We start from the raw sequence: 22,789 nt of genomic DNA on the forward strand, positions 1-22,789 counted from the left end.
GGGGGAGGGGGGGGAGAAACATCAACGTAAGAGAGACACATGCATTGGTTGGATCGAGCCTGCAACCGAGGTATATGCCCTTGACCGAGAATTGAACCTGCGACCCTTCAGTCATTCGGCTGACGCCCTAACCACCGAATAAACCAGCCAGGGCAACACCGCATAACTTGTAAAGTACTTATAAAATAAAACTAATAGAGGGGAGTGGAACTTCAAATTTTCATTTTATATATTTTGATATGGATTTTTTTAAACCATAAGCATTTATTAGTTTTACAATAACAAACTAGTTTCAATGAAATAGTTTTTCACAAAAGCACCACCCAGTAGGTAAAATACTAAGCAAGTCAGTTTCCTAAAACTGCTTACGATGGCTGGGTTAGGCAAAGGCTGTTCCAGCAGCCAACAGTGATACACCAACAGTGCTTTAAACCCACCGGTGCCAGGCACAGTTGAAGTCACTCTACGTGTGTTGTCTCATTGAATCCTCACCAGAACCGTACAGGGTAGATACTATTTACAGTTCACTTTTACAGATAAGAACACTGTGACCCAGAAAGGTTATGGTGTTTCCCAAGGAGGATTCATTCCAACAACCCCAAATCTGTTTTTATTAACTAGTTAACTGCCACGATATTTTGAATTTAATTAAAAAAGGTCTGCCACTTGCATCTATAGACACTTATGGCGTACAAATGGTTAAAAGGCAGGAAAAACTCTGACTCAAATTATAACATCTTTGCCCTCGCCCAGTTATTAATAGGGCGCATTCCAGAAGGGCCTTTCTGAGCGTCCTGTCTGGAGCTTCACCTTATATTTCTGGGGACACAAAGGCCCATGACCGTTCAGGTTCCTGGCCAGCCCACAAAGGGAACCTTAGCCCGTAACGGGCCTAACTATCATGTAGAACAGCAACATTGCTCTCTCTCGTTCGTCACTTGAAAGAGAATGAAGATCAAGAAGAAACCATCAGTTACCTGAAGCAGCTTGCTGCCTGCATCTCCCACTTAGCTGACAGAAAGTGATATGCCTGCCATCAGAGAAAAGCGGCCACATTTGGGGCAGATGCTTTCATTCCTAGCCTTTTACCCCAGTCGCCAAACACTCACCTGTGTCTTCAATAATTCCACACATTTACGCAATTTCCCAAACACATTCGAACCTGTATAGTTCTCAGGACCAAAGCTGTAATGCTGGATCCAATTACAACCTTGTGAGAAGAGCAGTTTTTCAGGAAGCTTGAAAAAAAAAGAAAGATGCCAAAAGCGATTAGTACCTCCATGTTTATTATATACAGTTTGGAATATGTCACAGCACATAATCTCATTTAGCAATCTTCACCTAGAAAGGCTATGACTGCAGTTAAGGAGAACTATATAGTCATTTTCTTTTAGATTAGTGGATTCTCTGATATGGATCATATTCTTAATTCACAATTTCACAACTGAAGAAAATTTAAATATAAGATTATGCCTACAATAAATAAATAAATAAATAAATAAATAAATAAATAGGAATGTATCTATGACCATACAAGTTAAAACACAAACAAAAAAAATTAAATCTATTTCCAAAACTACCTAGATATATCCCTTTAGAACTTATATTTAACCAATGTTAGAGCAACATAGTATATCTGGGAAGATGTGGATTTTAGAATGATGCACGTTGGTGTTCAAACGCAGCCCTGCCACTCGCCAGCTGGGAGGTGACTCAACCAGCAGATTATTTAACTGCTCAGCCTCATCCTCCACTGTAAATCAAGGACAATTTTACAGGATTCTTGTTGGGATTAAATAAGATTATGGGACACGTAGGAATCTGATCCATCGTAGGCATCCCATGCATCTCCCACCCGCTCAGCTTGTGCAGCAAGACTAGCACACCGCATACACCTGTCAAGTATTTGCTAGATAAAATGAAACTAATAAAAACAATTCAAAATTAAAAACGTTAAGTAACTAGAACATGTGTAGCTATATATATAAGTATACATGTTATATTTCTTTGCTCCTCCAACTTAAATGTATATCCTAGATTAAGCATACTGCATTCAAAATAAAAATTCAGGTTATCACCAAGAAGGCACTAACTTCCGCTGTTAAAAAAATGAAAAAATAAGGCACAGTCTGGGAGAAAATATCTGCAAATCACATATATGATAAAGCACTTGCATTCCGAATATATAAAGAATTCTCAAAACTCGATCAATTAAAAAATGATAATAATAAATGGGCAAAAGATTTGAACAGACATTTTTCCAAGAAGATAATATGGATGGCAAATGAGCACAGGAAAAGACGCTCACCCTCATAACTCATCAGGGAAATGCAAACTAAAAGCAGAATGACACTAGCACATACCGATTAGATGCTAGTGTCAGTGAAACTAGCTGAAACACAAATGAAATAAACAAAAACCCTGACACTACCAAGTGCTGGTGAGAACGTGGAGCAACTGGCACCCTGACACATTCGTGATGGGAGTGCATCATGGCGGCACCACTCTGGAAAGATGGGTGGGCAGGTTCTTATAAAGTAAGCACACCCCTAACATAAGACCCAACAATGCCCCCCAAAAGGAATGAAAACTTACGTTCATAAAGATTCTATGGAAACATTTATACCAGCTTTATTCACAGTATTAAACACTGGAAACAATCCAGATGTCTTTCAGCTGGTGAATGGGTAAACAAACTGTCACATTCATGTCAAGGAACATCACTCAACAATAAAAAGGAACCAACAGCATATTCGTGGAACCATCTGGGTGAATTGCACATGCATTATGCTAAGTAAAAGACCTTGATTCAAAAGGCCACCCACTGGATGATTCCATTTATATGACATTCTAGAAAAGGCAAAACCACAGGGACAGAAGACAAATCAGTGGTTGCCAGGGGTTGGGAGTGAGAGGACTGGCTATGAAGGGAAACGAGGGAACGTTTGGGGTAGTAGTTACACACTGTATGTATTTGTCAAAAGTTAACTACAGTAAAAAAGTAAATTTTAGTAGCCCACGTTACTTATAAAGGACAGCTGCCTCTCTCGATGGCAGTTAAAAACAAAACTGAGTATAATTACCTTTCTGAGATGGTCTATTACAGTGGTCGGCAAACTCATTAGTCAACAGAGCCAAATATCAACAGTACAACGATTGAAATTTCTTTTGAGAGCCAAATTTTTTAAACTTAAACTATATAGGTAGGTACATTGTTATTAACTTAATTAGGGTACTCCTAAGGCTTAGGAAGAGCCACACTCAAGGGGCCAAAGAGCCACATGTGGCTCACAAGCCGCAGTTTGCCGACCACTGGTCTATTAGCAAACGGACATGAGAGACAGAGGACCTGGTTAAAGGATCTCCCAGAGTTCCTTCGATCTCAGGCCACCCTGCACACCTGGCCGCCGCCCACAGGAGGCCTGGAGTGGCTGTGGTACAGTCACCGTCAAGGTGAGTCTCACGTGTTTCCCATGTGAGGACATACCTTAACGATGTCTTTTTCTTTCATCCAGGATGGGAAAGAAAGGCCCTGGCTGAATATCTGAAATAACACCGATCTCAGTGCATCATAGTTATCTCTCTTTACTTGTCGAACACATTTAATGTGATGCCGCCAAAACAGCTCCTCGTACGCCTAGTGTCACAAAAAGAGGAAGTTCTTTTATAAAGTCCACTGGATAAGAAGTTCAGGAAAGTGAGTGCAATACATTTACAGTGAACCGTACTCCTAAATAAAGCAGACAATACAAATAAAAACCATTACAGTGATGCATTGGACCACATGTCATTTCAAAGTGACTGTGTGTAGAGAGACGGTGCCATGTAGATAGCATGTTCCTGGAAGCCCCGGGCCGGGGAACATCGCTGTGGGGAAGTCATGGGCAGCCTGACCACAGTGGAAAACGCCGTACACTTTAAAACCATGCTAAGAGCTACTTTAAATGCACCACCTTTTTCTTCTTCTTCTTCTTCTCCTTCTTCTTTTGCTAGTGACAAGGCTAGGCAGCACTGCTGGGGATGTTTACCAAAACTGATCCAATGGAAAATTCTAAAAATCCTCTAAATACTTTTGCTAAGGGGACTGATCCCTGCAACAACAGAAATCTCCCCTCCTGTGCAGAGGTTTCACAGGCCTGGCCAGGAGAGCCGAAAAGAGCCGATTTTGAGATTTCTGAAATCACAGACTGAGTTCACCCCCGTTCTCGAAGGCATTGGCTGTAGGTAAAAGGCCCAAAGCCAATGGCCTAGCAACTGTTTAGCTTTTCAATTAGAGCCACCGTTGTCCCTTGTGCCACTTTTGGTATCACTGGATCCATAAAGCAGAATGGAATGTTTGTTCTCTGACTTTTTCACACACACATTCTCCATCTTCCATGACCTTGACAAACAGACACACCTTCCTCATCAGCTTGGCTTGGGGCGTGTCCCCTTTCCATTCTCTTGCACAATAGCTGAGTAAATCAACTTCCGCCTCCACGCTGAGGTTCCCTGAACCGAAGGAAACATAAAAGGCAGTTAATTTTCCCTTTCCTCTTCCTTCTTGAAACCTCTCTGCGCCTTAAAAATAAGGAAAGATACGCATGAAAACACTTACTTTTGAATTTTCTTTGCAGATATCCACTCCACCTAAAAGACAAAGAAAATAATAATTCCAAAGTTGGGACAAGGATATTTTAGAAATCTGAAGAGGCTACAACCACCTACCATTTCAGCCGGTGCCCTAAATGGAAGTGCAGCCTTCGGAAGTAGCAGAGGGTGGCCACCAGGAAGGAAACCGCCAACATCACGGACCCCTTTGCTATTCCCCACGCGGTGTCTAAGGCGTGGCTTGTGACTAGTGCCCAGGAGTGAACTTGGCCATTTCCTACAAAAATTTAATTGGAAAAAAAAAATCACATCACAATTCCATAAGTTCGCTTTGTTCAAGGGGGAAAAAAGACACATTGGATAATTTTACCTGCAGTGTCTATGATCGATTTACATAACACTGCTTACAACATTCAAAAATTCAATCTGAAAAATTAAAGAAACGCCTCATTCTCCTATATAATCAGTGTCATATACAAGAATATCTTTGTTCCCAAAATTCAAGAGGAAGAGTGGAAACAGAGAGAGTGTGGGTTTCGGAATGCCTCAGACCTGAGCCCAAAGCCTGCTTCTCCTCCTAACCTGGCTGTGTGCCTGTGGAAACCTGGCTTGTCTTCACTGTGAAAGAGGGGTACACCACTGGCCTCCCTGGAGAAAGACGGAATGAAATGACCTGGGACCCAGCACAGGGCGCCGTGCAAGGTGCTGAACATCCAGTGATGCCAGGGATTCGGCCGGGCACCGAGCACATGGGGGAGGGGGACAATCACAGCAGGGGCCTCTGGTGATGCCACCACCATCCACTTATTCTTAAACAGTACAGGCCATCTCATGGCATGGAATTCAAACAGTCTGGTCCAAATTAATTGACAGGATTGAATGTTGAACTTTTTAATGTTCTTATTTTAAAGTTTAAACCAAAAATTCACTGGTTATATTATTAAGTATGTTCAATCGAAGAGTTTATTCTTTAAAACATTTCATAGTGTGGTATCTTTTGAAACATTTCTCCACATGCAACCCAGCACCTTACTGACAATGCATATAATCGCAGCGGTTTGCGGTGTCGACCTCAGCTCCACCTTGGACCTGCTCCTAGCGCCTGGTCTGTCAAGTCAGCCTGTACGTTGGACCGAAAAGGGTTAAACAGTACAGGCCATATCATGGCATCATTGTACTGCACAGAATGGGTGACTCAAACAGCAGGCACACAGACATCACTGCGGGAGAGGGCCCTGAGGAGTCGTGGAGACAGATGTGCTGCTGGGTCCACACTCCCACCCTGATTTGACAAGGGGGCGCTGGACAGGCCTGGAGAGCTCAGACGGGGCACTTGCAGTATTGCGCTAAGCGGGGAGATTCCTAATGATTCTATGTTTGCGCATGTAAAATGCTGAAGCCCAAATGAGGAAGAGGACTTCTGAACAGTGGCCAAACCTCCTGGGCTTCATTGTGAAACAGTTTCTTCCGCAGTACGGGGTTTAGGAAAATTCCAGTGATTAACGGAGTAAAAGCTTCCTCAGTTTGGAGTCTCCGCTTTTAGCATTTTTGATCATCCTTGATGGGCATTTACACTCTCAATAAAGAATTTACCAGGAGATAAAGAAATGGAAAAAATTACCAGCAAATAAAAGTACATATTATTTTTATTTTATTACTGAACAGGCGATTATTGTTTAGAATTGATTAAATATTCATTATAGACTTACTCCTTCCTAGAAATTTAGTAAAACTTTTTATGAATTGTTTAAAAATGTAGAGCCATACTGCTTTACATCTATAATTTAAACTTTTACTAATTCAGTCTGATTTCCCAACTTTGAAAATTCTGGTATGTGCAAATAGTTTTAGTAAGTCCTTAAATTCACATAAGAACTAGAATATTGTCTGTGATGCATAATTTCTCCTATTGTAGTCATAAACATTTTCTAGAAAAATGAAATGTTGCACAAGATTTTAGTTTGTTTTTTCTCTTCATATCAACACCATATCAAGTTGAACAACTTTTTATGTCACTACATAGATATACATTATTCTTTTTTTTAAATCCTCACCCTGAGGATATGTCTTTCATTGATGAGAGAGAGAGAGAGAGAGAGAGAGAGAGAGAGAGAGAGAGAAACATTGATCGGTTGCCTCCTGTACACTCCCCGACTGGGGATGAGCCCGAAACCTGGGCATGTGTCCTGACCAGGAATCGAACCCTCATGGGATGACACTCCAACCAACAGAGCCACACTGGCCAGGGCTACAATATTCTTTTTAAAGAATGCATAACATTGCAGTCTAAAGACAGACCATCACCTCCCTAGCCATTGCCTAATTCAACCATGGGCAAACTACGGCCCGTTTGAAATGAATAAAACTAAAAAAAAAAAGACCGTACCCTTTTATGTAATGATGTTTACTTTGAATTTATATTAGTTCACACAAACACTCCATCCATGCTTTTGTTCCGGCCCTCCGGTCCAGTTTAAGAACCCATTGTGGCCCTCGAGTCAAAAAGTTTGCCCACCCCTGGCCTAATTGATAAACACTTTCCTGTTTCCATTTTCTACTTACAAACATTGCTGAGACAAATATTCCCCAACAGCCCTTGTGGCTCATGACAGCTCTTAGGATAATTTCAAGAAGAGGAAACTCTGGGTCAAAGGGTGTGCACATTTTTAGTTTTGACAGATGTTGCCAAAGTGCCTTCCAAAGCAACACTGCCAATTAACACTCCCACCCCGGCCCGGGAGCGCCCATTTCCCTGAGTCCCACACCAGCTATGAATTATCACTGCAATCTGCACTTCTTCTTTTGGGAAGAGCCTTTCACAGCATCTGCCTGCCTCCCACTGGGCAGTCTCATCTGTCCATGGACTTGGAGAGCCCGTGGCCTCTCAGGTGGGGCTTGGCTGCGCCCTCAGAGCGGCTCTGCTCCCACGTGTCACAGACTCCATCTGACCTGCTGCATGCCTCAAGCCACCATCTGGCCACTAGGGTATTTGATTTGAGACCCCACACGAGGGCCTTCTGAGCATGAGGCCTGTGATGCAGCTGCCCAGGCCTCCAGCAGGACTCACTGCAAGCCATGGTTCTCCCTGTTCCTACACACACACACATACACTTCTCTGGCCTCCGGTCCTTATCCTCAAAATGAAACCCTGCCTCCAACCCAAGAAAGGGTGATAGTATCAACTTATCAGAAAAACACATGAGGCTCAATCCCGCCTTCTCAGGCATGCCTAGAACAGAAGCCTGAACTCCCGCTGCCCTCTACCTGGTGTGCCCACCGTTTTTGGTCAAATGACTCAAACCAGGTTATCTTGCCTTTGAGTTACGTAGCTGAGGAATCTTCCAATCAGCTTTGCCACTGCAAATAAAGCCTTTAAAGAGAGAGTTAAAAAAAAAAATTCCTGCATGTGTCAGTAACTGGATGACCACTCAAAACAGCAGATAGGGAACACCATAAGTTAGGGGCCTCACAAACACTATCGTGAGCCCAACTTTGATGATGCCCCGAGTCAAATCTCATTTCCTCAAGCAGAGCTGAGAGCGAATCAAATTCTCCGTGTCAGAGTCTTCACCGGGGTCCCCCTTCTGCGGGTCTGCCACGGAGAACTCAGCAACTGTCTGCCCACCACCCCCTGCCCCCGGACCCCCCACCCTGGGGAAGTCCTCTCCCTAACACGGAACTGGCCTCGTGGGATCTGACACTAGTGGGAAGGGAGAGAAGGTCCCACCACCAGGGATTCAGTCATCAACATAATAAACAGAGCAGCCAGAGCAAGGGCAAGAAGCGAAGGGAGTGTGGGTGGCAGGAGGCTTTGGAGAATCGCCAGGTAGTGAGGGTGGCAAGGAGACGCAGGAAACAGAAGCATTGCCGGGAATTACAGATCTGATCCTCTTTAACGCTTGTCAAATGACAAAAATGGACATTTCTTTTTAATACTTTTGGACTGGACCACTTGGGTGGTGGCTGAAATGAGGTGCAATATACAAGCACCAGGTGTTTCTATCATATTAGAAAGCGGATTAACTAGTTCTCATACGTTGCCCCCCGTCGTCAGTACTCAAACACGCCCAGAGACCCCAACCCACACTATCAGAAGTTACACTTAGTAAAGACACCCCTGAGTAATTCCCAGAACCTCCTGAAATCAACAACGTGGCTGAGACTAAAATCTCATCTGTGACCTCAGACTATATATGGCAGATGAGACCACAGACTAAAACTGGGGTGGGGGGGGAGAAATGCCACCGTTTCTTGTGGTAAAATTCTACTTAGAATTTTTTTCCGTTCTCTAAAATGTACCAAAGCTGAAATAATTCAAACAGGAAACCAAAAAGAAAAAAAAGAAAGAAAGAAAAACACCTGAAAACAAAACTAAAAGACACTGAAGAGCCGGAAACCGGGTGAGCGTGCGGAGACCCCCGGGAGCCCCAGGCTCGCTCTCACGGAAACTCCTCAACGTCTGGTTGGCCTGGAGCTTCCACACTGCTCCAGGCCCTTTCCTACTTCCCCTTCCCTGGCCTGCCACTGTCCCTGCTTCTCCTCCCCATCTCCGCCTGCAGCACAGCAGGGCCTGGGGCCCTCTGTGCACTAAACTCCCAGCCCCGGGACTTGCACCTGAAGCAGAGATGGTGGGTCAAGGGCTACCAAGTGGGCCATGGAGGGGAAAATTAGGCCTGAGCTAAAAGGCAGCTTCAGTGCAATGTTTGAGACAGCAGAGGGGATGAAGATATATACATACATTAAAATCATCTTGCTAAAAAAATGGAAGGTAAAAAATGCTAAATTTAATTTAATAAATACACCAGATATTTCTATCTGCTGCAATGCCATGTTATGGTTAATCACCAGGAGATGGAAGAAAGAGTGGCCAAGAGAGGCAGGTGGATTAGGAAGCAGACAGAGGGGGTGGGGAGGCGGCACTCCCAGGCAGCTGTAACTCCCCCTGTGGCAAAGCAGTGGGGGGTGGGGGCGGAGTGCAGAAGGGAGGACACACACACGCACATCAGAGGTGTTGGGTAAATTTTCCACACTTTTCTGAGCTGTGTCATGGAACACTAATCCCTTTGAAAAACACGACTCCTTCTGGGTGATTCTGATCAAGGGAGGGAGGTGCCGCAGAGAGAAGTACACTGGGCCAAGCGGGCAGGGAAGGGCCTGGAAAGACCTTCTTCCCCGTGCCCCTCACCCTTTGCTTATACTTCTTCCCATGTGGACTGGGCGCTGGGCTGGCAGGCAGTGAAGTGACATGAAAGATACACAGCCTGTTGGGCCGGGTGGCTCAGTTGGTTGGAGCATCATCAGTAAGAATATGAGGATTAAGTGTGTGTGGGGGGGTGGGGGGGGGGAAATACATACAGCCTGCCCCAGGGAGCTCATGATCTGGTGGTGTGATGTCTTCCCGTCAGGAAAGGCTACTGGTCAGCTTGTCCAGGCCCACAGTTCCACCACCCACGCTCCCCGGGGTCAGCGCTTCCTGGTGTGGGGGACTGGCCAGGACACAGAATAACACAAGCCCTGTGATGCCCAGGCAGCAGCAGACCTCCATTCCCCAGTGGGCCAGCTCTCTCAGGTCAGTGTAAGAAACTCAGAGGCTCGAGAATAAAGCATTCGTCCAAGCAAACTCAGCAATATGGGAACAGAATGATGGACATGCAGAACAAATCCTGATAGGCCATCAAGGTTTCTAATAATTGGGAGCACTGGGAGACTAAGAGAGATTTTCCAAGGGTCAGCACGGCCATGTGAAAAACTGAGTTTAAATGGTCTTGGCTCTTGTAAAACCATAGGACGGTTGTTTTTATATCAGTCAGGGGAGAAATATTCAGAAAAAAAAAATCCTCTTAATAAACCTCTGAAATGGTGACGTCAAAAGACCTTCTATATGCTTTTGCATTTCAGGTATTAGTTCTGCTCAATTAAGAAACGACAGTTTTCCACTTAGTAAAGTGCTATGACCAACAACTACAAGATCCGTATCACTGAGCAGAAGTACCCAGTGAAAGGCTTTTATCTTGAAAGTCATGGCCAGCAAGACATTCCGTGGCAGCCCTGTCGTGCAACCTACTTCAGTGTTTAGCACAACCCCCACAGGACTGGGCTTGTTTTACCAGGGCTCCGGCGAAACTAGGAGTGTCGGTAATACAACAGGAAACTGCTCCTTGCCAAACACTGAGAAGTGTGTGTGTGTGTGAGTGCGTGTGTGTGTGTGAGTGTGTGTGCATGCGTGTGTGTGCGTGTTGTGTGTGTGTGTGATACCATCAGAGCTCAGATGTGTTTATTTATTTATTTATTGGGCACATCTTTAGGAGTGTTAAATGCAACCCGTCATATTAAAAGGTCTAAGTTTATTTGTCTAACCATGGAAGGGTTTTAAAATCCACCCAACTACTAAATCACAAAGCTGCAGGTGGGATAAGGTTCAGGTGAGGAGCAAGGTCATCCTTCCCGGGAAATCCCAGAACTCCAGGGTCACTTAAGCCAGCCAGCAGGCTCCCTGGCTGGGTACAGGCAATGGATTTGGCAAAACAGGCCCGGGACTCTGCCACTTTCTAGCTGCGGGACCTCAGCTAAATTACTCCGCCTCTGTGATCCCCAAGAGTCTCCCCAACGGCAGAGACCAGCAGTGACGACTGAGAATTGGAACAAAATGAAACACAATCAGCCAGGAGAGAGTGCCCGTAACCACAGGCACTAACCACGTAGATGCAGACTCTCCAGTCCCTGATACAGTCTCCCCTCCATCTCCTCTTGGACAATGTTACATCCCTCTCCGCATGGGCACTCACTCTCTTCTGTGGGAGTCCACTTCCTTTTCTGGAATGTTTCTCTCTTCCTGCTCAAAACCTATCATTATTCTATGAATGTAGATTAAGCTCCTCTTGCAGGCCAAGAGCTGATGCTACGGTTGTGAAGACAACAGACTAGACCCGTGGTTGGCAAACCGTGGCTCACGAGCCACATGCGGCTCTTTGGCCCCTTGAGTGTGGGTCTTCCACAAAATACCGCCACACTCAAGTGGCCAAAGAGCCGCATGTGGCTTGTGAGCTGCGGTTTGCCGAGCCGCAAGTTTGCCGACCACTGGACTAGACTATTGTAGGGGCGATTCTCAGATGGACCCTCCAGGTGTGTTTGGAGCACAACCACGGCCAGGGCCCAGAGGAAAGGAATGTGGCTCTGTCAGCAGAGGTAACATGGGAACCGACCTAGACCTGTGTCGGATGAGGGGCAGAGCTGAGACCCTGAGGATGGACCAGAGTTCCTGGGGCCAGGAAAGGGAGGGGAGGCCGGCCAGGCTCAGGTCAGCAGGGCCTTTAGACGTGGTGAGAGACACTGGCGTTTAACTGAAGAGCAAGAAAAGCGCCCTAAGGGTTTTAAGCTAAAGGCTGATGTGATCAGATCTGTAACCACAATTTAAGTCGTTATTGCTTGGGGTCATGAGACACGTCTGATTCCTGTCTGATTCCTCTTCTGTATGACAAGCTTTCAAATCTTTCACAGAATCACAGAATGCTTTGCGCTGAAGGCACTGGGATGCCACTGGCTCTCCAAGGCCTGATTCCCTCCCCCAGGTGCTCCCTCTGTGCTCCGCCCACACTGTAGGTAGGCCCACACTGCAGGTAGGCATATTCATGACTCCTCCCCCACTGGCCTGAAGGCACCTCTAAGGTGAAAGCTGACTCTTCATTCACTGTGCACCTGGTCACCTGAGGAGCTGTCACACGCATCTCTAAGGTGAAGACACTGAAGCCCAGAGAAAGCAAGAAGTCTGAACTTGAACCCATGTGTTCTGACTCAAGGTCAGGGTGCCCTCTGAACTAAACTACATACATACTGCCTCCACTGAGTGATTCTCTTCCAAGAATTCAAAACAACGAACAAGCATGAACTTAGAAGGCGGCTATCACTTCCACTAAATTAAACCTTCTCTGAACCAGTGCTCACATGCCATGGTTTGCACTGTCCCAGCCACTCTTCACTGTCTCTTCCTTGTCCTAGCCACTCGTCTCTGAACCCAGGAACCATCCCCGGCAACCAGACGAGACGTCGGGATGGGCCCACCACGGATGGAAGCACATGGCAGAAGCTCCCTGTCCTCCCCCCAAGTCTTTACCTCTCTCCTCTCACAAGCCCATCTACCTTTACGTGATCCTTCAGGGCTGTGCTCCTAAAGAGAAGCCGGTAGCCTCAACACCATCACATCACACACGAGAGCTCTGTACTCCAAGTTGGCGCAGGAACATCAACACCACCTGGGCACTGAGAACCACCGTCCAGGGCGCCTGCGTCTACAATACAAGACCCCATGCCTCCCATGCACACGGAGTCTGAGGCGCCTGAGATTCTCTGAGGAGCAGAGACTCACCCGGCCTGGCTGCCCTGGGCATTTTCCCATTAACTTTTTAAGTTCCCAAGTGATTCCAATGTATTGCCGGTGCTGAGAGACAGAGCGATGGGGTAAGGCTGCCTCCACCCTTGGCTGTTGCTGTTATCTCCAATATATCATCACATGCCAATTCATTTCCAAAATTACAGTTAAGAGAAATCATGCAGATCAAGGAAAGTCTCACTGGTCGTGTCATCCAACTGCATGCAAGTGCGGCCTGTGCTTTGAGCCTCTACTGTTGGCCCATGTGAGGGGTGACATTTACCAGTCAGCTGTTGTTTTTCTATGGCTGGGAGCCACCTTACCTATAAAGGAACTTTCCTGAAATTAATAATAAAAGAGCCCAACTATTAATGTGACCTCCAGGGAGGTGACCAACTCAGCCTGGCTGGCCTGGGACTCTCCTGGTTTTAGCACTGAAAGCTCCATGTCCCAGGACATCCCTCAGTCACAGGCAAACTGGGACAGTGGTCACCAGTCTGGGGTCCTCGGGGTCTGACCCGGGACCCTCTTCCTAGCCACCTCCCACCCCTCATTTTCTGTCTCTCAGCTCAAGTGTCACTTCCGTGGGCAAAGCTTCTCTGCCCATTCCCAACCCTCAGGCTTGGTCAGATCCCTGGTACCTTCTCCCACAGCACATGGTGTCCCTTTCCCCCACAGCTCTTTCCCCAGTTTATACAAGTGTGTTTGTGTTTGATTAGCGTCTGTCTCCCTATGTAGGCAAACGTCTTAAGGACTGCAACTGTGTCTGCTTTCTCTCTGCTTTCTTGGTGCTGAGCAACACTATGGGCCGTCAATAAATATTTGCTGAATAAATAAAATGGATCCATGTAATCCAGACCTAGTCCATATGTCTCCATCACAGAAATGCCAGTGTCCTCTCCCTCTCTCTCTCTGGTATGTACCTACTCAGAATAAAGTACGTTCCATCCTCCGTAGGTGCTGGATGTAGCCATGTGAGTGAATGCTCAGTGTTGTGTGCAATTTTCAGAAGGCTCTGTTGAGAGGGGTATGTTTCTTGCCCTTGCTCCTCCAGACTAGCTGGAATGTGAGTGTGATGACGGATGTTCAGCAGCCATCCTGGACCAGAGAGTAACTGTGGGCGTGGAAGCTATGCATGGTAGAAACAAAATGGAAAGAGTCTGGGCCCCTGACACCATGGAGCCCATTCCAGCCCCGGAGAGCCACCTGTAAGCTCTGACATGGGAGAAATTGATTCATTTGTTTGGAATTGTTCCGTTATTCCACCATACCTAATTCCACCCAGTAGCCTTGATCTTGGTGGTCCCTTCCGACTTTTACCATGTATGTCAGAAACAGGGAGCCACCAGTGTGTTTTCTCTTCCCTTAACTACACTCACGACAATGGAAAGCAGGAAGTGAGAGTGTGAAGTGGTCACCTAGTGGGATGGTTGGAAGGTAGTGGAACGAGCAGGCACCAGGCAGTCAGGAACTCAGGGTCTCGTCCTAGAGAACTGGGCGACTCTGGACCTCAGCTTCCTCCCCTCTGAGCAGACACCAGGGGGCCAAGCCATTAACCACTATTTCCTTTCATCCTCTAAAGGCCTCTTTATGTTAATGTGCTTCAGAATTCTGTCGGAGGTAGACACATCAGGGCACCAGGCACAGGATTTTAAGTATTTGTGATGCAACTGAAGGTCAACTAAACTCAAAATACTCTTCAGAACTGGCACCACAGGAAATATGCCCTGAGCATGTACAGTAGACACTTCAGAGCTTGACAAATACTAGCAAGTACTCCAACCTTCAGAGGTTGACCTGAACCATAGTTTTGATAAAGAGCCTTCCATGGAGGTGACCAGTTTCCAAAAAATAGCAAGAAAAAATGGAAGATAGAAAAGACTGGGACAGGGGTGAGAGGGAGTCACGTGTTGTAGGCTCCACATTTTGAATGAATCAATCAACAAGGTATAAATGGGAGAAGACACTGGAACATTAAAGCATGATAAAATGACATTCAGGCAGGTCAGCAAGCATTGGCTGTACAAGGTCTATCATGACAATCAGCTAAGTACCCAGAACTGAATACTGGGACATATCATGGAGAAAACCGATCTAATAAACTCTCTCTCAGTTCAGATGATTCTTCTCTCTGTTTCAGATGCAAAACTGAGACCCAATGTTTATACTAATAATTCCATTGGCTACGTTTGCATTTTAAAGTGAGCGGCCAAACTAATCCTTAGCTACAAACTGAACTCCCCATTCATTTGTTAAATGCCAAGCAAAGTGACAAAGATCTGATCTTGTCCACGGACATCAGTGCCATCCAGCCCCTCATGCCTAGATGGGGACTGATTACACTCAGCCCACGCAGGCACTGGCTTGCCATCTCTTCCACTTCTCCTTTCCTATCAGCCCTTCTGCTTCCTGCACGGCCTTTCGACCTGTCCTAGCAGTAGACTTGGAAGACACAGAGCATTGAGTTCTCATGGCACTTTAGCGATCACACAGGAAAGCCGAGGCCTTCTTGTCACAGGTCAACAAATACATACACCTATGATTTGCCAGGCGTTATTCTAAGACTTAAGGAAAGATTCTCTCTTTACCAGGTAAGAAAGAATTTTGTTCATTTCTCTTAGTCTTAGGAGACTAAATGCTCCGAGGAACACTCCCTGTCCTGGCTTAGAGGAGGAGACACAAATTGTTCCAAGCATGTACCCTGATGAACTCCCTCCACCAGCTCCCAGCCCACTTGGTCCTGAGCCATGCAGGAGCTGGTCTGTATGCTGAGGCTGTCCCAGACCTGGAGAGCAGGGAGCTCACGTCCACTGTAATGGGGACCAGAGCGGGCAGCCTGCTTCTCTTTTCCTGACAGTCAACCCTTGACGCTGAATGAGATTCTGCTTCTCTCTGAATGGGGCCAGGTCTCCCTTAAAAAACTGACTTCCAATTACTTTATTACTCCCCCTCTTAGAAGACTAACCCTATTATTCATTAAAAAACAATAACAGGGCAGTCCTAGCTGGTTTGGCTCAGTGGATAGAGCATCGGACTGCGGACTGAAGGGTCCCAGGTTCAATTCTGAACAAGGGCACATGCTGGGGTTGTGGGCTCGATCCCCAGTAGGGGGCATGCAGGAGGCAGCCAATCAATGATTCTCTCTCATCATTGATGTGTCTCTCTCTCTCCTTCTCCCTTCCTCCCTGAAATCAATAAAAATATTTTTTTACAAAACAGTAACAGGGCAAGCAAAGAAAGACTTAATAAGTTATTTTAAATTACCGTGTATCTATCATCCAACAATTCCGCATAGACTCAAAGTGAGAGTCACCTGGTTAAATCAACAATGAAAGACTTAAATTCTCAATTCAGAGTTTAGCAAGCATAGCATTTTATGTGCTACAATTTCTGTGATTTGGGTTTATTACCTGGGAATACCAGCAATAGCACTAACAGTACTCTTGATGTCCTAGAAATGGACCTATAACATTTTTCTATATTCTTATTTTAAACATGATGCCACCTGTCTATTCTGGCTCCAATTAAATGAAAAAGTAGATAAATGGAGCATGACTAGAACAAAAGATTACTGGCAAAATGAGTGTGTAAACAAAAACTTTTCTCTGTTGGTTTATTGTGAAGTGACATCTAAATATTCTCCCATTAAAATAATTACAAATCAATAAATGTGTATGGTATACAACCTTGATTTTCAAAAATGGATTGTCCCAAGCAACTGAACCGGAGGATTCAAGTGGACAGGAGAGAAAGGCCAAATACAACTGGTCCGATAACTCTTCCGAGTCCCAGAGACTCCAATAGCCATGTATGAGGAGCTGTGCCTGCAGGAAATTTTAGCGGCTAACAATAACTTTTCATAATCTCTCTTCTCCTGTACCTCAGACCTGAGAGATACCTGGAGCAGCAGCAATGGTATAAAGATGATAACCCAACTTTACTTTAGAACCGTGTAAGTGTGGTGCCGTAACCTTGGAAACTAGAGTGCTCTCGGGTATAAGCCTGCACTGTTTCAGGAGACAGAAGCAGGCGGGTGGTTAGGAGTCTGTTGTGGGTGGAGTCACGCCGCCAGGGTTTGAATCCTGGCCACCACTTACTAGCTGGAAACTTTGAGCAAATTCCATAACCATTCTGAGCGTCACAAAGTGGCACTTAGAAAGATTACATAAGACTATCCGTGGGCATGGTCTCGTGTCCAGCACCAAGAAGAGAACTAAAATGTCCAATGTTATTGTGACGGGGACAGCACTGGGTGCTACAGGCACATAGGACAGCACCCACCCACTCCAGGGAGCCAGGTGAAGAAAGGTCACTGTCAACTTAATAATTGTGCCAGTCAAGAATGTCTACTTAGCTAAAACACCTGGTACCAAAAGTTACATTTTATTTAGCATTTGATCTATCTAACAGAAAAGTTGAGAGTAGAAGTATAAAGTGGGGCAAACAGGCTGCAAAAACATCAACTATGAACCACTGGCTTTAAGCATCCTGGGGTGTGTGTGTGTGTGTGTGTGTGTGTTTAGTTGCAGTGTTTGTTTTATTTCCTAAGCCCTCAAACTATTTTTTAAGTATATTTTTATTGATTTCAGAGAGGAAGGCAGAGGGAGAGAGAGATAGAAACATCAATGATGATAGAGAATCATTGATCGGCTGCCTCCTGCACGCCCCCTATGGAGGACAGAGCCCGCAACCCGGGCATGTGCCCTTGACCGGAATCAAACCCGGGACTCTTCAGTCTGCAGGCTGACGCTCTATCCACTGAGCCAAACCAGCTAGGGCTCAAACTATTTTTTAAGGAAGGAAAATGTTTCTCCTTAAGGTTATGACTAGCACACGAAGTACCACAGCTACTCACCCCCTCCCCCTTGGCGCACACTGCCCACTGCCAGTGCCCCTCCTGCTCCCGGTTCCGCTCCTTGAGCGCGAGGCTTTGAGGGCACTGGAATAAGGTTCTAGAATAAGGGCACAATTCTAAGCACAGACTTGTGTTGAGAAGGGAAAGTCTGTACCCCACAATCCTCATCACTCGGCTTGCCGCTGACCAGCCAGTGGGTTCCAATCTGCCCTCTCTCTTTAACACAGGAGTGCTCACCAGGTAAACTCACCTGCCTGCCTAGTGTGGTACCTGTGATCCCCATGGGAACAGGCCAGACTGGTCATGGCAGGTCGGAAACATCTGCTTCATACATAGAGCCAGCCACACTTGAATGGCTTTGGAATAAAAGAATCCAAGACATTAAGAAGTACATGTTCCAGCCTAGCCAGTTTGGCTCAGTAATTAGAGTGTCCACCTGTGAACTGAAAGGTCCCGGATTGGATTCCAGTCAAGGGCACCTACGTGGGTTGCAGGCTCAATCCTTGGTCCCGGTCAGGGCACGTTCGGGAGGCAACTAATCGATGTGTCTCTCTCTGTCTCTCCCCCTCCCTTCCACTCTCGGAAAAATCTTCAGGTGAGGATTAACAACAACAAAAAGAAATACACTTTTTAATTAGCAGAAAAGTCTAGGTGAAAAGGGGGGTCTTGTACCAGTTTGCATGTGATTCAATTTCCTAAATGGGGATTAAAATGAACAACGACCTCAGGCACAAGGTAACGATAATAATAACAGCAGCTACTCTGTGAGTACTTACTGTAGGCCACGCACGGTCCTAAGCACTTTATAGGCAATAAATGAGCTGACACACAAGCAGCACTGAAACACATTAGCCATGACCTTTATTTCTACACTTTTGTTTAGCATTAGACTCTTCGCTCCAACCCAAATCTTACCCAGAACAGCATATAAAGCAGGAGGGTGGCAGTACAGCTGCTCCGTAGATAGCTGGGGGCAGGGGGGGATCCGGCTGATGGCTCCCCCATTCCACACTGGGCAATCCTGCTCCCCCCTCTCCTAGCCAGGCCAGCCCCGAGGGACCACCATGGAGTTCTAAGACTCTGAGCCTCGGGTCTTCCCTCACGATTCTCCTAAACGAACGGATGGATAGTGGTGAAGAGCCACCACTCACTTAAAAAGAAACAGTAAAGATGGCTACCAAATCCCCCTGCCCTCTTTGTGAGTTTTCTCCTGCTATTGCCCGTTTGCTTTCTATTATAAAGTATCCCTTGTTATCCTTTGCTATTATCTCAGAAGCAAACCTTGGTCCCTCTCTTAGGGGTAGGTTAAAGAGCTGTGGCATCCTAGCTTTGACAAGTGATTGTAAACTTTGTTTTTTCCAAACAGCCCGGACAAAGAAGGGAAACTATGCTCCTACGTCCTCGGAGGTTATGTTTGGGAGAGAAAAGTTTTCCATAACCTGATCCTTGAATTGCATTCTTCCACCGCCACGCACCAACTGCAGGCCCCACAGGCTGGAGCAGGGGAAAGAATTCCTGCTGGGCCCACGGTGCTGGCACACCTTGAACGTGGTGCACTGGAAGGAAACATTCCTGGTGATTACGTTAAGCCCAGAGTAGGCACCTTTCTGCCTCTCAAGGCAGCTTTTTCCAGCGGTGACCCTACCTCTATTTCCAGCATTGCTTTCTCTGCCAAGATAAGGCAGGGAGAAGGGAAGAAAATAACATAGTGAAAAGTTCAAACGAATACACCCACAGGAAATATGTGGCTAATTCTATAATAATCCAAGGTGCAGAAAGGTTGGAAAATGAGTTTATTCTCCAAACTTTTGAGAGTGGGAGGTAAGTCGATCACAGAACTCTCGACTGGGAGGGCCCTGGGGGTCCAGCTAGCCCAACGCCCTTGTTTGATAGGTGAGGACCGGAAAGCCCAGAGTGGTTATGGCTTCTAGGCACACAGTCCTGGGCAAAATGATGCCTAAAACTCACGTCCTGCCTCCCAGAATGGTGCTGTTTCCACTGTACCCAACAGCAAAAGCCCCAGCTGTTTGCTGTGTGAATCAAAAGCTCCTGCTGGGACCAAGAACAGCAATCAATACGCAGACCTGGCACCTGCCAACTTCCCATAAGCGCTGCAGAACCTGGAGCCCAAATGCAGGGAACAGGCAGGCTCCCCAAATTCAGCGTGGGCTCACACCCCTGGGATGGTCCCCAGAGAGCTACAGAAGGGAATGTGCTCAGAGTGGAGAAGCAGTCGTGCCCACCTTCTCGGAGCTGAGACCAGAAGGATGGCCTGGGAAAAAGCCTTCACGTCTAAGGTGAGGACCCGCTGCCAACGCAGAGGCGGGGACCCCGAGGCCCAGACCTCAGCGACCTGGGCCACACGGCGCTGCTGCTCTGGTCCCTGGTGACACTGTTGTTAAAAAGCCAGTTTTCCGTTGTTTCGCGAGTCTCGCTCGCAGAAAAGGTGTGGGCCACATCCTCTGCCAGCAACGCGCGAAACCCATCAACTTCCCTCCGACGACAATCAAGTGCTCAGAGGGGACGCCGAGGGGGACCCCGCCGCTCCCCGGAACCCCCACCCGCCCCGCCCCGCCCCGCCAGCGTTTTCTCCCCCGGGCACCTGCCCTCCCCACCGAGGCCGGTCGCTGGCTGCCTGGACTCAAACAGCTCAGCCTCCCGAAGACGCAGTTCCTAATCCGATGCGACCCGGTCCCCGACGGCGGCCCAGTCCTGCAGGGTGTGGGGGTGCACACCGTCTCCGCCCCGGTCAGGGCCCCCCAGTCTGGCACCCTCCGAGCGTGGGACTCGTACCCCAAACCCGGGACTGGCCGGCAGGCGAGAGGGCGCCCCACGCTGCCCGGGGTCCCCCCACCCCGCCCGGGACCCACCTGAGGCCAGGGCGCCAGGCCGGTCCCGCTCCCGCTCCCGCGCCCGCGGGGGGCTCCTCTGCGCCGCCATGCGGGCCGCGCGCTGCGGACGAGCGCCGAGCCTCGCGGGTTGGTCAGTTAACCCCCCGGCCGCCGCCAGGCCCGGGATCGCTTCCCAGCCGCGGGCGGGGGTGGGAGGCGCGGGGCCGCGGAGGGCGGTCGGTGCTCCCACCCAGGCGCCAGGCGGATGACGGACGCGCCGTTTCACCAATGACAGGCCGCGGCGGGCCTGTGGGCGGGGCCTCGAGGCTGGAGCGGGGCGGGGATAGGCGGGACCTCAGTTGGGGGGCGTGGGATGCTCCAGAGTGGCGCGGAGGCTGCTCCCGGGACCCAGGCGCTGCTCCAAGGGAAACAGCCCAGGAATTCCACCTGGACGGATCCGGGATCTCCCTGGCACTTTACCCCGATGCCCACGGAGCGGGACGGGACGGAAGACACCTGGAGGCTGGGTGGTGGGGAGCGGGACCAGTGCCCTTTTCTCTCCACCTGCACAGTGTCATGATTCCCTTTTCTTAGGTCCCGCCGCTGGTGGGTCAGAGCCGAGGAGGGCGAGCCTGGAAGGCAGATACAGCTTTGCCCCAGGGCCCGCTCCACGAGGTTGGGCATGTTTTCTGATCTTTATTTGCCTCTGGGTCAGCAGGACGGGGTTATGCTTACTTGGAACTCGCAGGTTACTTGAGGAGCGGGAATGTGTGCGTTAGTGGCAGAAGGAATCCTCTGATAAAATGATTTGAAAAGAAAAAAATGTGGAGTAGCAAACAGTAAAAATAAACAGCCCAACAATAAAAAGACGCTCACAACAGGTTCTTTTGCCCCAAATTTCATAGTCAGATGGACACCCCCCCCCCGACTTTTTAAATTTTTTTCAGAAAAAAAAATAGAACTCCAGTGAACACTTCCTCTTTTTCCAATATACACAATTCCAGAGAAAGATTTTCTTGTGCATGTTTTGGCACCTTTTGAAACAAATTTCACAACTAAAACAAGATGTGGAAAATACCCTGCTCCCTAGCCGGTTTTGCTCAATGGCTAGAGCGTTGGCCCTCGGACTGAAGGGCCCGGGGTTGGATTCCCGTTAAGGGCACACACCTGATCTAGGGCGTGCAGGAGGCAACCAATTGATGTGCCTCTCCCACCTCGGTGTTTCTCTGTCTCTCCCTCTCCTTTCCACTCTTTAAAAAGTAATGGGAAAATATCCTCGGGTGAGGATTAACAAAAAGCAACAAGCAAACAATAAACTACTATTTTAGGTGGCTCCAGTGTACTCAGGACAATGTCTACAAGAACAGAATCACTTTTCCCCTTTTCAAGATCAAATAATTAGCAGGTCACAGGTTTTTGGCGAATCCAATAAATTTCTGAATCAGAGCAACAGCAATTAATATAATGTTGGACATTTACTGACAGCTGATAGATATCAGGCCAGGCACTTGGGTAATCCTTTTACCTATTATTTTACGCCTTATTTCACTTAATCCTCACGCTTGCTCATGAGGTAAGTACTGTTATCTCCAGTTTATAGATAAGGAAACCAAGGCTCAATAAATGTGAGTGGAGCGTTTGAACCTAGATCTGACCTCTCAACCACTCTACCATTCTGCAACCATGACTCATGGAAGATAATAAAAATGTTTCCAAACTCTGCTGCATGTTTAGGAAAAAAAATCCCTTTTATCCAAATCAGATTTTAACATAGAGGGAAGTTTTCTATAGCCATAAACTAACTTTCGTGTTAGAGCCATGTTACTCATACAAAACAAATGACTTTAAATTGCTGTGTTAAACAAGGTTATGAACAGTGATGAGTACAATTGTCTATTTAAAAAAAATATTTTTTTTATTGATTTCAGAGAGGACAGGAGAGGGAGAGAGAGATAGAAACATCAATGATGAGAGAGAATCATTGATTGGCTGCCTCCTGCACACTCCCCACGGGGGATAGAGCCTGAAACCTGGGCATGTGCCCCTGACCAGAATTGAACCTGGGACACCTCAGCCCACAGGCCGACGCTCTATCCACTGAGCCAAAACCAGGTAGGGCTACAATTGTCTATTTTAGAAGCTGAAAAT

The 22,789-nt window shown here is 47.2% G+C and overlaps 1 protein-coding gene across 1 annotated transcript in view; it reads right to left on the reverse strand.

Moving 5' to 3' along the window:
* The window catches only part of FAM105A (family with sequence similarity 105 member A), a 23,775-nt gene extending 2,996 nt beyond the window's left edge, over positions 1-20,779 (reverse strand). The window contains exons 1-6 of the mRNA XM_006081580.3: positions 20,681-20,779; positions 4,708-4,867; positions 4,598-4,629; positions 4,400-4,491; positions 3,488-3,637; positions 1,110-1,238 (exon numbers count right to left, since the gene is read on the reverse strand). Coding sequence (XP_006081642.1) covers positions 1,110-1,238; positions 3,488-3,637; positions 4,400-4,491; positions 4,598-4,629; positions 4,708-4,867; positions 20,681-20,750 — 633 coding nt within the window. The 5' untranslated portion in view covers positions 20,751-20,779. The remainder of the gene's footprint in view (positions 1-1,109; positions 1,239-3,487; positions 3,638-4,399; positions 4,492-4,597; positions 4,630-4,707; positions 4,868-20,680) is intronic.
* Between the last annotated feature and the right edge of the window lie 2,010 nt (positions 20,780-22,789).

The sequence above is a fragment of the Myotis lucifugus genome, unplaced genomic scaffold (assembly GCF_000147115.1).
Source record: "Myotis lucifugus unplaced genomic scaffold, Myoluc2.0 scaffold_0, whole genome shotgun sequence".
In the NCBI taxonomy this organism is placed as follows: domain Eukaryota; kingdom Metazoa; phylum Chordata; class Mammalia; order Chiroptera; family Vespertilionidae; genus Myotis; species Myotis lucifugus.